A 13,550-nucleotide genomic window follows, 5' to 3' on the forward strand; every position below is an offset into this window, starting at 1 on the left:
ACTTGAGACTAGATCATGTGCTGAGGGGGGTCTACTTGAGACTAGATCATGTGCTGAGGGGGGTCTAGTTGTGTGTATTTGTAGAGGATGAGCTATTTAAAAGATGGTGCGATGTGGATTTGGAAAAGGTTAAGAGAGTTTATGAGCGATGTAATGAAATATTATCGTTCCTACTTTCCCAGTAGTGAGGGCTGTGAGAGAGAAGGAGGGTCTGCGTGGTCCACCTGGTGTTAGTGTGACAGAAGCTTAGGCTTTGTGAGGCGTGTGGGCTATAATACAGAAAGTAGACTGGAGTATGCAAGTAAGGTAGAGGTTAAGTCTCTATGCCTAAAAATCATAAAAATTATATTACAGGAGAATGCAAAAAGAATGATGTGAAAATTAATAATTCATCATGAAAGATGAAAATATATTATGTTTTATGTAAAAATATCAAAAGGGATTTGATGATAATTTTAAAAAGAAGACTCAAAGATTAAGGACATTCTGGGGGCTAACGTAGTAAATCACTAACCCCATCTCTGGCAGTTCTGCTCAGAGACATTTCTATGTATTTGGGGGAACTGTGCATTTTCTTTTTTTGATCATTTTATTGAGGGCTCTTACCATGCTTATTATAATCCATACGTCAGTTGTATCAGGTTTATTTGTACATAGGTTGCCATCATTCTTTTGTATCAATTCACACTGAGAGTTGGATAGTGGTTCTGTTTTTCTAAGGATGACCTTAAATTGCCAAATTGCCACTGTTTTGTTGTCATTTTGTCTTTGGCCAGTTAATCAGGTTGTTGTCCAAAGGCACACAGTGAGTCCTTAAGTTGTTCTTTGATCTAATTACTTTGACATATGCAAATCTCTAATGCTATGTTTAACTAATACCACCTTTGGGGAGTTTCCCACCATCCGTATAGGTAGCATGATATAGGCTTCATTCTAATTTGTATTTGAATTTGACCTTGTACAAAATCTGTTGGATGCAATAACTGGAAGTGTGAGCACCAACCACTCCTTTTTGTTTTATTATAAATACACTAACTGGTTATAACACTTTTAAAGTTGATTGCATTTTGATCCAGAAGGTCTTTATAGGTTAGACCTGTTTAAGGGGATTTTAATCATGGCGGCACTAACAGAGAAGCATGGCTGTGTGCGCTTGTCTGGTCCTTCTCCTTTGGGAGTTGCTCTCGTGTAAGCCTGTGCCTTGGGGAGGGCTGTGCATGGAGAAAGGCATGAACGCAGCAGGATGAGACCATGACTGTGGAGCCCAGATGATGGAAGCATGGGAATGTTACAGTCTGGGGTTCTTAAGTCCCAAAAGGATTTCCTTTTAAGCATTTTATATGTAAGGTATACTAGACTGTCTTCAATGCCTTTTTCAATTTTCTTTTACATTAGGAAAGTGATTTGTCTTTCTTTTAAAGATAGTTTTGATTTTTATTATTACAATCATAATCCCATTGGTCATCTCTTGCAAGCACTGCCATTAAAATTCCCTTGAGTTTGTTACCCTTCTCCTTTAGCTGTCCTTTCAGTAACAGTATGATTTCTTTTATTCCCCTGAGTGAAGTGTTTGACTTTGCCTGAAATTTCGGACATTTGGTTCCCTAAAGCCCAGAGGTAATGGGTCCTGTTAACCTAGGGGAGGAAGCTGTTCCTGTGGTTGAGGTTGACCTCTTCTTTCTCAGTCACAGAACTGATCAAATAACCCTTCTGCCTGCGGTGCTTGGTGTGAATCTGTCCTAACAGTCACAGAAAAGAAGAGAGGCAGCTTAAGGTTACGAGGAATGTAGTTTATGGGCAGCCTAAAGGAAATTAGGCAGAATTAAGATGAAAGATTTGCTTCTTCACTAGATGCTTTCCTACAGTTTATTAATATTTTTTCCAAAATCTGTTTGATAAGTACATTCATGAAGATTGTTTTTTATTTTTCCTTTGGTTTTCATTTTTTAGAACTTATTGAAGCATCTTCCTGATCAAGAGCAATTATATTCGTTATCTCAGTTCAAGAGTGACTATAACAATTTAAGTGAGCCCGAGCAGTTTGCTGTGGTGGTGAGTACCCTTTCTCAGTGTCAGTGTGCTTTGGAGTGAATTCTCCCACTACGCAAAGCAAGACAAGGACCGTGCCAAGCCTTTTCGCCTCACCATTACTCAAATGCATTTAATGTCTACCTGCTCGCTGTTTTACCTAAGTTTATTCATGAGAAATGATGTGATTGCAAATCTATACTGAAACTTTGGCCTTCAATAAAGTCCCAGGGGGTTTTGAGAAGTATATGCATATATATTTTTAATGTTTTCTATTTAATGCTAAATGTTTAAAATGAAAGGTCCATTCTTTGTGAATACAGAATGTATTCAAGGCTTCTTCCACTAGAGTACGAAAGTAGCCTCAGTTTCTCATTCTACTCTTCCACTGTTTAAACTCTGCAATTAGAAATAATCGTTTTCTTGGCAATAAGAGTGAAAAATGAATGCATTAAAAGAAACATATAGAGGGACTTTGATAACCATTTTGTGCTATCCCTCTGCTTTATAGGAGCTGGGGTCTGGAAAGGTTTAGAGGTCTGCCAGGGTGATATCTTAGCTGTGGTGCAACTGAAAATTAAGATCTTTATCGGGCTTTCTTTTCTACTAAAGTTAAATTATCATTTATGGGTTGGTTACACTCATTCATCATGGTGCAGCTTTAAAGTAGTGCTTTATTTTTTATAAGATGACTTATTCTTCTTTTTAATCTTTCATCTTCACGTATGTTCCTATCAGCCTCTAAGGCAAAGTAGGATTGCGTTTGATGTAGTTTTGATCATTCAGGTTGGCTAATTGAACTAAATGTCTGTGTGCATATGTCATAGTTTGAATGGTTTTAGAACTTGCTGTTAAAGTGCATCCCACCAAGGCCCTTGCTCTAAAAGCAAACAAATAAATAAATAAAGCTCAAAAGACCCCACATTAATCACACACACAAAAAAGCAGATATTTCCTTACTTGTATTCTTGTAGTTTTTTATTTTAAATATTTAATGAATTTATATTTAATTGTGTTTTCAGTGAAATTTTACATAACAAATTAGGGTCCATTTAACAATTTCTACACAAATTGTTCAGTGACATTGGTTACATTTTTCACGTGTGTCAACCTTCTCATTAATTTTAGATGTTTCATTTACAATACTCTAGTTTCCTTGTCCCTTATTACTGTATCTGTGCCTGGAAGTCCTTGCTGACACAATGGCTTTATAAACACGATGCTTTTGAAAACTTTTCATAATGGAATTGTTTTCTGCTTGAGATTTAAAAAAAATTAATAAATCATTTTCTTTGGGGCTCTTACAGCCTTTATAACAATCCATACATCAATTGTATTAAGCACGTTTGTAAGTAGATTGCCATCAACATTTCCAAAACATTTTCTTTCTATTTGAGCCCTTGTTATCAACTCCTCTTCCCCCCCCCTCCCTCCCTTCCCAAATGTTTTTCATTAAGGGTAGCATGCTGAAATCAAGGAAAGATTTTACAGGGATTCTGACTTTTGATAACATCCATGTGATACACATGTTTCCCTAGTGAACGTTACTGGTAGAATTGGGGAAATGAGGCCTGTTTCTAAGGATTCACTCCATTATACAGGATTTTCCAGATGATGAAACATACTGCAATGGGGATAGAAATTTTCCAAGAAATCCGAGAAGCTGAAAATGTTAGTTAGCACTCTATAGCCCACAGATCATAAAGGGTTAAATGTGCAAAGCACTCATAAGTGATATTCTTTATAATCTAATCTGTTATTTAGCTAACAGGTGACCTCGAGGAATGTGATGATTCAAGTTTGAATGAATCTCAGGGAGTTCTCTTGTCTTAATCAGTCCAGCAAGTCTGGACTTGTAAAGAATTTTAGATCTGTATACCACCCTCACCTCCACCCTCCCCCTTATTCTAGTATGGCCATGATCAGATTGATGGTGAAGGGTAGCTGGACACATCTAATTCTTTTGGTCTCAGAGTAGATGAAACTATTACTCATGTAGATTCTTATGCTACAACTAGTTTCTCAACTGCGTCTTTGACTTCCTTCCTTCTCTTGTTCTGCACAACCACAGTCAGATCTCTGTTTCTTAGATAGCCACCTGCAAACTTTTCAGACTCCAGATACTATTTAGCAAACTAGGATATAGAGCATGGATTTTATGAATAATATCTACTTTTCACTTAATGACTATCTTGTTATCCAACCGTAGTAAAAGACAATAGTAAAAAAGTCTTGACAACAATAGTAAAAAAGTCTATTTTGTGCATTAGCAATGTACACCTGGCATTAACCAGGGTGTGAGGCGAGCACATACTGACTATCATGGGTAAGGCTTTGTCACCTTAGCTCGGCCATGATTCTCAGTGGTTTGACAGTTATGTAAGGATGTAATTTGGCAGACATGTAGTGGTGTAGTAATCTTACATTTTGTAACCTGATAATGGTCCTCCCCCATTTTCACATAATGCTGGTTTTTGATTTGTGGCCTGGTGTTTGGAACCTAACTACATTGACAAGTGAGGTGTGTGCGTGTGCATTATGTCATTTGACCTCACTGTCACACAAGATTATGGTCCTTAGTGATCAAGTCCAGAAAACTGATTAAGTCTAAGAAATATCCGTAACTATGTCCCCATGTTGTTCCTTGATATATGAGTATACGTACATGAATTATCTCAAACAGTACTATCTACTGTTCTTTCATTTAGGTTGTAATATTTGTTGCAATGGCTATATAGAATTCACAGGCAATATTCATGTTTATAGGATTTATTAAGGATGTTAACAGGTTATGATGCAAATGAGAACTATTCAGGATACAATTGTTCATCAGGACATGATACAGAGCCCAGTCGTGCCCATAAATGCTCACAGGGCATTCTACTTTGCTGTGACCCTTAACCTGAAGGCCCTTAGCTCAAGCTCTGTGCGTCAGCAAACCTAGCTTCCTGGATTAGTGTCCCTAGGCACCCACTCCAGTAAGCCACAACTCGAAGGCACTCAGCTCCTCGTCTGTGAGCCAGCCAGCCCAGATGCCCCATTCATGTGCCCAAAAGCACTTAAATGCTTTATTCCACAAGCCAGCCTGTGGCCCCAAAGCACCCGGTTTTACTTGCTCTGTGGGCTGGGAAGTACCCCACTCTGTTTTAGGCTCTGCCTCCAAGTTCCACTGCCGCTCTTCTGATGTCATAGTCGGCTTCCGGGTCCAGGAGCATTGAGGTCCAGAAGACACACTCCTCCCAGCTGGTAGTGAGATCCCCTCTTCTGAGTCACAGAAGGCTCATTTTACACCAAGCCGGATACAGTCACAACGTATCTCAGCAGTTTCTCATCGTTGAATCCTATCAGTGTCTTCCCCCACCTTCTTACCCAAACTCGGGCAGGAAACAGAAGCTCGGTGCAAGTAGCAGAGACTTGGACTCGAAGAGCCACATTCAGTATTTCCCTGGCCCGCGGTGCATGTGCCCCCACACAGCCACGGAACCCAGCCAGACTAAAACCTGCTGCCCTCGGGTTGGTGCCGACACCTAGTGACCCTGAAGGACAGGGCAGAGCTCCGAGACTGTAGTTCTTCCTGAAGTATAAATCCTCCACGTTCTCCCACAGAAGTATGTACGTAGAAGCATCTAGATATGTATGCTTACAGACTCACATACAGACTTAACATCACATAATCACATACATACTTCACTACGCATTTTTTTTTCATTATTGTTGCTACAACATCATATATGATGGGGCTTCAAAAAAGTTTGTGGGACATTCTATTTTTTTACTCCATTTTGCATGAATTTTATGAAGCCCCCTCATATGTCATATTGTTTATCAAAACCCCCTTTCATCTTATGTCCTTCTCAGTGACATAATGCTCATTACCCACCTATGCTACCACCTTTCCCATTACCAACGTGTGCTGATGGCATAGTGCTTAGGCTGCTAACCTTAAGGTCAGCAGTTCAATCCCACCATCCTTTGTAGGATGATGCTTTCTACTCCTTTTCTTTTCTTTTTTTAAATTAAAACATCATTTTATTGGGGACTCTTACAGCTTCTATAACAATCCATACATCAATTGTATCAAGCATATTTGTACATATGTTGCCATCATTATTTCCTAGACATTTACTTTCTATTGAGCCCTTGGTATCAGCTCCTCTTTTTTCCCCTCTCTACCCCCCCCACCTCATGACCCTTTGATAAATTATAAATTATTATGATTTTCACATCTTATACCAACTGCTGCCTCCCTTTCCCCACAGTTTCTGTTGATTGACCCCCTGGAGGAGGGTGTGTGTGTGGTTATATGTCGATCGTGGTAGGTTCTCCCTTCCTCCCCTCCTCTCCCTACCTTCCCCCTACCCTTCTGGTATCGCTGGTATTGCTACTCCATTTCGGTTCCTGGAATTCCGTGTTTGTGAGCTCTTATCTGTACCTGTGTACATGCTTCGGTCTAGCCTGCAGTGAAAGACAGTACTACTAGGGTCATGATAGTGATGGGTGAGGAAGCATCCAGGAACTGGAGGAGTATTGTGTGTTTCATCAGTGCTTTACTGTAGTCTGATTGACTCATCCCTTCCCTGTGACCCTTTATGAGTTTTGGATTTCTGCTCCGACCCCCCTTGTTCTCAACAATGTGGTTGCTTGTCTGTTTGTTTGTTTGTTTACAGACTTACACTCTCAGAAACTCACAGGGGCAGCTATACCCTATCCTATAGTCACCAGGAATCTGTATTGACTGGATGGCAGTGGATTTGGTTTGTAGTTGTTTTTTTTTACCTTACCAAAAATACATAAAATAACACTGTCCCATCTCTCAAGTAATTATCAATGTGTCTTGATGACATGTTTAATCAATTTCATATTGCAGAAGTAGGTTAAAAACAAAACAAAACAAAATAAAAAACCCTCCTTTTCCTTTATCTTTGACATTAGTTGTTGGTATATAAATTTGAATAATAGTAATTAACTGGCTTCCTTTGTAAGTGTATGGGTATTATTCTATTACTGACATCATTGTACTTCAGGAGAGATCTTGAAATATTCTTTTGCATAATTGAGAAGCAATTCCTCTCCCATTTCTCATTCCATGTGATTCTCAGATTCAAAATTACTAAAGAAGTAGGTAGGAAATACAGCTTTGGTAATAAAAATAACTCTGAAGATAGCATGATAGAATTTACCAAGACTGGTGATCTATTCATTGGATAGATCATTACACCCCCCACAACATAAATGTTGTGGACATGCAAGTCCCTCGCCAAATAAGATATTCAAGAACCAGATTGATTACATATATAGAAAGAGTTGATGGAGATTCTCAGTATCATTAGTTAAAATAAGGTCATGATCTGACTGCAGAACACACCTTCAGTTGCCAATTTGCAATTTCAAGTCGAAGGTGAAGAAAATGAAAACAAATCTACAAGAGTCAAAGTATATCCTTATTTATATCTCACTTGAATTTGGTGGCCATATCAAGAATAAATTTGATTCATTGAATTTTAATGTCCAAAGACCAGAGGAGCTGTGAGATGATCACATATATGAAGAAAGTAAAAGGTCATTAAAAAATGAAAACCAAGAGAGACAGAAAATAGATGTCAGGAGAGACTATGAGGCAGATGAAGTGAAAAATTAAGCAGAAGATTTCAAAGGGCAGCTTAAGCAAAGTATAATAAAGATGAGTTAGAAATCCAGAAGGAACCCATCACTGGAGGAATTTCTCGAGCTTAAAAGAATCAGTGAAAATATTCAGCCCTAGAGTGACAAGATTGAGGGCTTTTCTGGGCATAGGATTCATAGCGAATGAAGCCGGGGCGCACATTCACTGTGTTGAAAAAGCTAGTCAACATTCGACCATTTCAGGAGGTAGCATAGGATCAAGAATTGATGACAGTGAAAAAAAGTCCAAGCTGCACTAGAAAATAATTCTCCACAAATTGATGGGATACCAGTAAAAATATATCAACAAATGATGCAGCTGGAGGTACGCACTAGCCTATGCCAACATTTTTGTAAGACAAGCTATCGGGCCAGGCAATATTTATACCATTTCAAAGACAACAGAGCATAGAGCTTATTGAATAATATCAGTAATATCACACACAAGGTTTGGCTGAAGATAAATTGTTGAGCAGTAGATTAACAGTGAACTGCCAGGAGCCTTTGCCAGATTCCCAAGAGGACATGGAATGAAAGATGGCTTGCTGAGCCCAGGGGGACCTCCGCTGAAAGCAGAGAATACCACAAGGATGTGTAGTTGTCTTCTATAGACTTTGCAAAGGTATTTAACTATAAGAATAATAAATTATGGATAACTTTCAGAGAATTAAATTTCTGAACACTTAATTGTGATCATCGGGAACCTGGACATACACCAAAAGCCATTCACTCAAAGAGAACAAGAGGAAACGACATGGCTTAAAATCGGGAAAGGCTTGTGTCAAGGTTGTATCCTTTTGCATACTTAAACCTGTATCTTGAGCAAATAATCCAAGAGAATATACCTAATTGTGAAGAATGGGGCATCAGGATTGAAGGTGATTGGTAAAAAATACGTTGTATGCAATTGTCACCTTACTTACTGAAAACAAAGAAAACTTGAATCATATATACCTGAATACCAGAAAACAAAAATCCTCACAACTGGACTGGTAAACTGCTTTGTGACCCATGGAGAAAATATTGAAGTTGTGTAGAATTTCATTTTACTTGGATCCACAATCAATGTCCATGAAAATAAAAATCAGGACATCAAAGGACATATTACATTGGGTAAATATGCTAACAAAATACCTCATTAAAATGTTATACACGAGGACTAAAGTGTACCAGACTCAAATCATGTTCTTTTCCATTGCTTCAAATGCATGCCAAAGCTGATCAATGAATAAGCAAAACCAAAGAAGAATAAATGCCTTTGAACTACAGTGTTGGTGAAGAATGTTGGTATGCAATGAGAGTAGAGAGGAGGAGGATTAGGGGAAGGGAGGGGGAGAAAGGAGGAATTGATCACAAGGATCAACTTATAACCCCCTCTCACAGGGACGAACAGTTGAAAAGTGGGTGAGGGGCGACAGAACAATGTAAACTATGAAAATAATAATCTATAACTTGGCAAGTGTTTGTGTGGGAGGGTGGGCGGGGGAGGGAGTGGGAAGAAATGGGGAGCTGATATCAGGGCCTCAAGTGGGAAGAGAATGCTTTGAAAATGATGATGGCAGCATATGTGCTTGACACACTGGACGAATGTATGGATTGTGATAAGAGATGTAAGAGCCCCCAATAAAAGTATTTAATAAAAAATTTTTAAAAAACGATTATTGGTCTGCCAGAAGAATGAGACGCCCTGATGGAGCAGAGGGCTGTGAGTTGGGCTGCAGGGCTACGAGGTCAGCAGTTTGAACGCACCAGGCACGTCAGGGAAGAAAATCAGGTCTTCTGCTCCCCAAAAGATCTGCCTCAGAAACCCAAAGGATTAATTCTGCTGTCATGCAGGGTCACTTGGAGGTGGCATTAACTCTTTGACAGTGATTTTTTTGGGTTTTGATCAGAAGAACAAACTGTATTGTCAGAAGTATGGGCAGGATGCACCTTTATAGGAAGTATAGGAGACGTCACCTCCCATACGTTGGATATTGGACATTTTCAAAAGGGATCATTCCCTGGAGGAGGATATCATCCTTGGTATAAAGTAGTAAGGCAGTGAATTGACCCAGTGGCCTGACAGTGGGTCTTGAAGGGGAACAATGGTGTGGATGACGCAGACTGGGTCAGCTTTCAACACTGTACACAGGCTGCCATTCATTGGAATCTACTCGGGCACCTGACAGCAACAATAACTGTCAAGAGAGTGACTCCCTTCCCCCCCACCCCCCTCCCTTTCCTGAAAACTTCTAATGAACATTAGTCTCTGAATATCTGTTCTTATGAGATCACATAATATTTGTTCCTTTTATGATCAACCCATCTCATTTAGTAAGATGTTTTCCAGATTCAACCAAGTTCTTATATGTTTTGAGAACTTATCATTATTCTTGCTTTAGTCATATCCACTTGTAGCACATTTTGTTTGTCCATTCGCCCACGAATGGGTTATTCCATGGTTTATATCTTTTTGCTATTGAAAGATGTTAGAAAATAGCTTTTTATATAAAATTATTTTTTCTTTCATCGTCAGTTACATCATCATCAACCCAGTGCGTAGGATGGAATTGTGTGAGGTGTGATTTTGAAAATTTCGATTGGCTAGCCAACTGAAATGCATATTTGTAAACATATCTGGCATGTTTAACCATTTGGTGTTAAATTTCTGAAATGTCCACAAACCTAGTTTCCCCAAACGTCTACTAAAAACTGAAAAGACCCCCAATTGCACACATATAGCTAAAGCAGGGTTTCCTTTATTCGGAGTCTGATCATTTTTATTATAAATCTTTAACTCATTGTCTTGAAAATAACAAAACCAAAAACTTGTCTTTCATTTTTCATTCAGTTTTTCATGTGCTCTTTTCCCCCTCCTATATTTTTCTCTTTTCTCCTTTGCTTTATTTTATAACACTCCATTACTATGTCTTCCTGTTGATCCTTAAATAATTTATCATCTTTTGTTTTAATCTAGGGAGAAGGAAAATATTTGCATTGATTTTTTAAGCATAAACTAATAAAAGTTTTGTTTTTTGTCAATCTTTTTTGACTCAAATTGAAGTCATAGTAGATACGATTTAAATTTGTTGTATTTTCCACACATATTAAATCTGAACCACATGCAAATAGGTATGGAAACATCTGTTTAACAAGCAACTTTTTATTCTGTTGCAAATTGTCACAGAAAATGTTTAAAATAGTCTCTGTGTTATACGTCTATCCCAGAACTCCAAGTTCAGGTTTGCAGATGTACTGTTTCAGCTGGATTATGCTCTCTTTTCAAATTCTAGAGTTCTCACCTAAGGGTTATGATTTACAAGCAGTGTGCATTTAGAGGTCAGCAAGTTATAATGAATTTGTGTACTCTCAGAGACCAGTCTGATACTTCTGACTTTAGGAGATGAACTACTGCCATTCCAGTACATGTCAACTCAAACTTGACCTAGAATCTGCATTCTTCAGGCCAGGTCAAACTGACATGAATGAATCTGCAGTGTGAGTCCCAAATAGCAATGCCACTGCAAAATATCCTCTGAATAATATTGACTGTACCTTAGTCTTTTATTGGTTATGAGTATCCCTGAGCACATTGTATTAAGCTCTGACTCATGTGACACTAAAACATGGAAATGTGTTGTTTTTATGCAGAAACAAAGTTAAGGAAATATAGCAATGTCTGAAACATTTCCCTTTTCTCATTTCAGCTTTTTTTCACCATTTCTAATTTCTTCTTCCCCAACCCCACCTCTAAAAGCGGAAACTACTCTAAAATATCAAACAACTTGAAGGAGCTTGAAACTGTGGTTGCCTGAGATTTTTGTTTTCTTTTTTGAATTAAAAGCACCTCTTGGTTGTGAGGTGCCATCAAGCCAGTTCCACACCATAGTGGCCCCATGCATAACAGAAGAAAACACTGTCTGGTGCTGCGCCGTCCTCACAATTGTTCCTCCGCTTGAACCTGTTGTTGCAGCCCTGTGCCAATCCATCTTATTGAGGGCTTCCTCTTTTCCTCTGCTCCTCCATTGACCAAGTGTAATGTCCTTCTCCAGGTACTGGTCACTCCTGACAACATGTCCAAAGTATATAAGACGAAGCCTCACCATTCTTGCCTCTAGGGAACAATGGCCATGCTTCTTCTCACACAGGCTTTTTTGTCCTTCTTGGCATCCAAAGCACTTTTGATATTCTTCTCCAGCACCACAATTCAAATGCATCAATTCTTTTTGTCTGTCAGTTTGTCCTACTGTGTTGCTGTGATGCTGGAAGCTGTGTCAACTGGTGTTTTCAATGCCAGCAAGGCCCCCCAAAATGAACAGGTTTCAGGAGAGCTTCCAGATGAAGAACAGACTATGAAGAAGGACCCGACTGCCAACTGCAGAAGAAGTTGATGCCTTGTGCACAGCTTGGAACCATCGTCGACTGCTGGATGGAAGCAGAGCCTGCTCTGAGATAGTGCTAGAGGTTGGTTCCTCGGGTCAGAAGGCACTGGAAATATGCCCGACCAGGAGCTGCCCACTCAGCGTAGAGTTGACCTTGCCTAGGTGACTAGGGTGCAGCCTATGTGTGGACCCTTATAATCTTCATTTACTGAGGGGCCACAGCGCAGGTGAGAAGAAACGGCAGCAGAAATCTAATACTTGGAACCTGGAATATATGAGGTAGGAGGAACCTAGGAAGATTGGAGGTCATTAAAAATGAAATGGAATTCATAGATTGATAACTTAGGCATTAGTGAGCTGAAGTAGACTGGTATTGGACATTTTGAACCAGAAAATCAAATGTAAATGACAAAAGGAACAATGTTACATTCATAGTCCAAAAAGATCTATTTTTGAAGTAAAATGCAGTCTGTGATGGGATTATATGGACCCACCTTCAAGGAAATCCAGTCATCACAACTAATATTCAAATGTATGCACCAACCACAAGACCCAGTGATGAAGAAATGGAAGCATTCTATCAATCTCTTTAGTCTGAAATTTATCACACATTAAATCAACCAAGATGCATTGATTATTATAGGTGATTGGAATGCAAAAGTTGGAAACAAAGAGGAAGGAACAGTACTTGGAAAATACGGTATTTTTTCCCCTCTATTTTTTATATTAATTGGGATTTAATACATATATCTTATCCTTCCATAGTTCAATCATGTCCAGTAAATTTGTACAATTGCTACCACAAACATTTTCCAAATGGTCTGGATGGTTGAAACGAAGCTGGAGATTGCATGATGGAATTTTGCAAGACCAATGACTTGTTGATGGTAAATACGTTTTCAACAACAACCCAGGTAACTATACACCTAGACTTCTCCACATGGAATACAGAGAAATCAAATTGACTAAACCTGTGGGAGGAGGTGATGAAGAAGCTCAATATTAGCAGTTAAAACCAGGCCAGGGGCCGACTGTGGATTTGATCCATTGCTCATACATCAGTTTAAGTTGAAACTCAGGAAAATAAAAATAATTCTGTAAGCCCCAACATTTGACCTTGAGTCTATCCCACTTGAATTTCAAGAACATCTCAGGGCAAGAATTGATGCATTGAACACTAATGACAGAAGACTGATAAGCTGTGTGAGGCCATCAAGAACATCAGTGATGAAGGAAGCACAAATGTATGAAACAGACAAGAGAGAAAGAAAAGGTCAAAGTAGATGACAGAAGAGACTTTGAAACTTGCTCTTAGTTGTAGAGTAGCTAAGGCAAATGGAATAAATGATAAAGTCAAAGAGCAGCTTGCAAAGATAAAGTAAAATATAATGAAATGTTAATTAGAATTAGAAAATAAGAAAGGAAGGGCACCCTCAGAATTTCTTAAATTGAAACAACACAAGAAAAAAATTCAAGCCTCAAGTTGCAATATTGAAA

The 13,550-nt window shown here is 38.8% G+C and overlaps 1 protein-coding gene across 1 annotated transcript in view; it reads left to right on the top strand.

Annotated features, from left to right (window-relative positions):
• Positions 1-13,550, top strand: part of DIAPH3 (diaphanous related formin 3) — a 528,414-nt gene that overhangs the window by 230,896 nt on the left and 283,968 nt on the right. The window contains exon 18 of the mRNA XM_004707907.2: positions 1,951-2,052. Within this exon, the coding sequence (XP_004707964.1) occupies positions 1,951-2,052 (102 nt within the window). The remainder of the gene's footprint in view (positions 1-1,950; positions 2,053-13,550) is intronic.

This window comes from Echinops telfairi, unplaced genomic scaffold (assembly GCF_000313985.2).
Source record: "Echinops telfairi isolate 266 unplaced genomic scaffold, ASM31398v2 ScPeMD7_11;HRSCAF=52, whole genome shotgun sequence".
Lineage (NCBI taxonomy): Eukaryota > Metazoa > Chordata > Mammalia > Afrosoricida > Tenrecidae > Echinops > Echinops telfairi.